Raw genomic sequence first — 4,257 nt, 5'->3', positions numbered from 1 at the left:
TAAATTCAATCTTAGGCTTTAGTTGTCTTGAAACTATTTTACCATGCCTTCACACTAAATTGAAAAGGCTCTGAATGTTGAAAATAGTTTCCGTATCTCTTTTTCACACCTCTCCCATATTAAAACAATGTTATTTCCCCCATATTAAAACCAATTGCCTAAGTTTAAAACTATAAATTAGAAACTATTTCTCTAGTGTGGCTTTCTAGTGCCAAATAATCAAAATGATTAGTTGATTTCTTAATCATAATAATTTTCTATGGTTTCTTAAGCCTAGTTTTGTCTTGCATCCTTTGTGCTATTTTAAGCCAATCTCTATTATGCATTAATGTTTAATAAATATTTTAAAACAATTTATGTTTTCAATATCATTGACTACTGTTATGTGAAGAGAATTTAAATTTACATATGTTAAATTAAACTTCGGTATGAAACCAAATATTAAAGTGAGTATGAAATTGAAATGAACTCTTATAAATGCCTCTCTATGTTTCCTTGACTATAAAAAATGTATACAATATCATTATATTTGTGCATAAGTGGACAGTGATCAATGCAATTCATGCCATAAAATATATAAAAGAAATAATAATTTTATATCAAAGTTTAGATGCTAATAATGATTTTTTTTAATTATGTGCATGTTTAAAATAATAAAGTTTTAATAGCACTAAGCAAGCATAGTAATATATTTTTTCGACAGTATTGTCTTTAGTCCAAATGAGGTAGCATATGCTCCATTTCAAAAACAAATTTCAGAACATATTTATTATATATGGTTCTTCCTTCTAGTTGTAGGATAATTATATCAGCCATTCATTTTTGTCTAATATATGTTTTAATTTTCACTGGTTGACGAGTTAATTGTTTGCCTTATAGAAAATGGATCGTAGTTGGATGTACGATAGAGTATATTCCAATAGACACAGATTGAAAGAAGAGTATGTTCGCGGGGTTAAAGACTTCGTAAATAGGGCTTTGAAACAACCTATTTGTAAATCTGAGGGAGGGATAAGGTGTCCGTGTATAAATTGCAAGTGTCTCAAGATAAGAACACCAACTAATGTTAGACTTCACTTGTATCGAGATGGATTTCAACCAGACTATTGGATTTGGACTCAACATGGAGAAGTAGAGCTCAATGTTAATATAAGGAATGATTCAAATGGTAGTGAGGCAATGAATCAGATGGTGTATGATGCTTTTAGGCCTTATGGAGTATTCTCTCACGTGAATGATAACATAGAAGATGAGGAATATACGGAGGATGAGTTTCCCAACGAAGATGCCAAACGATTTTATGACAAGTTGATATCTTTCAACAAGCCCATTTATGAGGGAGCTACCCAATCAATATTATCAATATCTACTCAACTTCTTGAAATTAGGTCTAATTGGCATGTTCCACAAAAAGGTTTAGATTTTGTTGCACAAATGCTTAAAAGTGTATGTCCAGTTCAAAAATGCTTGCCCGAGAACTATTACCAAGCAACACAGTTGGTATCTAAGTTAGGGCTAAAGGTTGAGAAGATTGATTGTTGTAAGAATGGTTGTATGTTATATTACAAGGATGATAGCAAGATATCAGAGTGCAAATTTTGTAATGCTCCTAGGTTCATTCCTCGCAAGACTGGCATGGGAAAGTACAAAGATATCCCAATGAAGAGAATGTTCTACTTCCCAATCATTCCCAGATTACAAAGATTGTATGCATCAACTGAGTCAGCAACTGAAATGAGATGGCATCACATGAACAAAAATAGTTCCAACATCCTTCGCCACCCGTCAGATGGAAAAGCATGGAAACATTTTGATGGTGTATATCCTAACTTTTCTAGGGAACCCAGAAATGTAAGTTTGGGTCTGTGCTCAGATGGTTTTACTCCTTACATTCAAGCGTCTGCTTCTCCATACTCATGTTGGCCAATAATAGTTACTTTGTATAATCTCCCCCCTGAAATGTGCATGACCAAACCATACTTGTTTTTGGCATGTCTCATACCCGGACCTAAAAACCCTAAATTAAAGATAGATGTCTACTTGCAACCATTGATTGATGATCTACATCGATTATGGTCCAATGGAATATTGACCTATGATATATCTACAAAACAAAACTTGATCATGAAAGCCTGCTTGATGTGGACAATTAATGATTTTCCAGCCTATGGTAAGTTATCTAGATGGGGAACACAAGGTAAATTGGCATGCCCTTATTGTATGGAACACATTGATGCTTTCGCCTTGAAAAGCGGCCATAAGAATTCCTGGTTTGACTGTCATCGTTGTTTCTTGCCATCTAATCACTCCTTCATAAGGAGTAAAAGAAGTTTCCTAAAAAATAGGGTCGTGACCAATGAGCCACCTCCCATTTCCACAGGGAAAGATATATGGGCGGTAATAAGTAATTTTCCAAAAGTTACTGAAATTGGATGTGAGGCGAAATGGAAAGAAATCGAAGGGTATGGAGTGGATCACAATTGGAAAAAGCGGAGTATTTTTTGGGATCTCCCATATTGGAAGGATAACTTGTTAAGGCATAACCTCGATGTAATGCACATAGAAAAAAACGTCTTCGATAATATATTTAACACTGTCATGAATGTTAAGGACAAAACAAAGGATAACGAAAAGGCAAGAGAAGACTTGGCTAAATTATGCTTTCGCGGGGACTTGGAGCTCCAACCCTTAGAAAACGGAAAGAATGGTAAACCAAAGGCTAGTTACACTCTAACCAAATCTGAAGCCAAGTTGGTTTGTAAATGGCTTAAGGAATTGAGAATGCCAGATGGCTATGCTTCAAACCTCAGTAGGTGTGCCAATGTAGAAAAGGGTACGGTGCATGGGATGAAGAGCCATGATTGTCATGTTTTCATGGAATGTTTACTCCCAATTGCATTCCATTCATTGCCAGATTTGGTTTGGAAACCATTAACTGAGCTAAGTCGATTCTTTAAAGATCTTTGTTGCAATACGTTGAGGATGGACGACTTAGTTAAGTTGGATGAGAATATTCCAATTATCATATGCAAGTTAGAAAGGATTTTTCCACCAGGTTTCTTTGACTCAATGGAGCATCTTCCAATCCATCTTGCCAAAGAAGCAATTCTAGGTGGTCCAGTACAGTACCGATGGATGTATCCATTCGAAAGGTAATTTTTGTGGTTGATTTTATTAAGTTATTGCATGTTTATCATAAATTAATAAACATGGAATGATTGAATGTGCAGATTTATGGGAGTCTCAAAGAGGGCAATGACAAATAAGGCTAGAGTTGAAGGTTCCATATGCAGTGATTATATACATCGCGAGACAAATTACTTTTGCTCTCATTATTTCAACTCTTTCCGTTTGTTGCCAACCACAAATCTTAGTAACAAACCTCATTTAGACAATATGACATTCTACCTACAATGTCCATTCTACAAAGTGGCGGTCGACCAAGTGGGAAGTCATGAAAATATTTTCTATCTGATAAGGAATGGAAGTCTTCACATGTGCATGTCTTAATAAATTGTGATGAGGTTAAACCATATCTTGAGTAAGTGTGCATCATAATATATTCAATCAAATTATTGATGCATATCATAATAGATATTTACTTATGAGTCGTGTGATTTATTTTAGCATATTCTTAGAGAACCACTCTCTAGATATAGAAGATTCATCTGGACGCATACATATAGAGTTTCCCATATGGCTGAAGAAATATGTAAATGAGGAGACAAATGGAGTTACTAACCAAGATATAATTGCCTTGTCTCGCAGTCCTGCATCAATGGCCATATCATGGAACATGTATTTTATCAATGGGTACAAGTTTCATACTGAAGAATGGAGCAAAGGCAGAAAAACTAGCAATTGTGGTGTGCACGTGAAAGGTCTTGCAGAAGGAGGAAATACTGATTTTTATGGAATAATCAAACATATCTTTGAGCTAGATTACTTTGGTCTAAAGCAAAAGATTCCAGTTTTTTATTGTGAATGGTTTGATCCAACAAAGAATACGGGCACAAAGGTTCATCCATAATATAAAATTGTGGATATTAATATGGATAAACGTTATCGTCCTTATGATCCTTTCATCCTTGCGCAAAATGCAAGACAAGTGTATTATGTCCCATATCCAGAAATGTGTAGAGATATGCATGGATGGTGTGCGGCAATCACCACAAAACCAATGGGTCGCATAGAGATTGACAACATAGAGGATGAAGTACCTTATCAATCTGATGGGATGTTACCTGCGCTACCAAA

At 35.1% G+C, this 4,257-nt stretch overlaps 1 protein-coding gene across 1 annotated transcript; it reads left to right on the top strand.

Annotated features, from left to right (window-relative positions):
• The first annotated feature begins 882 nt into the window (after positions 1 to 882).
• On the top strand, positions 883 to 4,030 carry LOC127122256 (uncharacterized). The gene is made up of 2 exons (XM_051052622.1): positions 883 to 3,152; positions 3,628 to 4,030. Exons 1-2 carry the CDS (start codon positions 883 to 885, stop codon positions 4,028 to 4,030), a joined length of 2,673 nt encoding a protein of 890 aa, XP_050908579.1.
• The last annotated feature ends 227 nt before the right edge of the window (positions 4,031 to 4,257 follow it).

Source organism: Lathyrus oleraceus, chromosome 2, assembly GCF_024323335.1.
Source record: "Lathyrus oleraceus cultivar Zhongwan6 chromosome 2, CAAS_Psat_ZW6_1.0, whole genome shotgun sequence".
Classification (NCBI taxonomy): domain Eukaryota; kingdom Viridiplantae; phylum Streptophyta; class Magnoliopsida; order Fabales; family Fabaceae; genus Lathyrus; species Lathyrus oleraceus.
Note: the sequence above shows the minus strand (reverse complement) of the source record. Positions and strands in the feature narration are given on the sequence as shown.

What these genes read in the sequence shown, in the direction of transcription:
- LOC127122256 (XM_051052622.1), top strand. Translation starts at nt 883, where the DNA reads ATGGATCGTAGTTGGATGTACGATAGAGTATATTCCAATAGACACAGA. An exon ending in TGGATGTATCCATTCGAAAG is followed by an intron (nt 3,153 to 3,627) that starts GTAATTTTTGTG and finishes GATTTATTTTAG; the next exon opens with CATATTCTTAGAGAACCACT.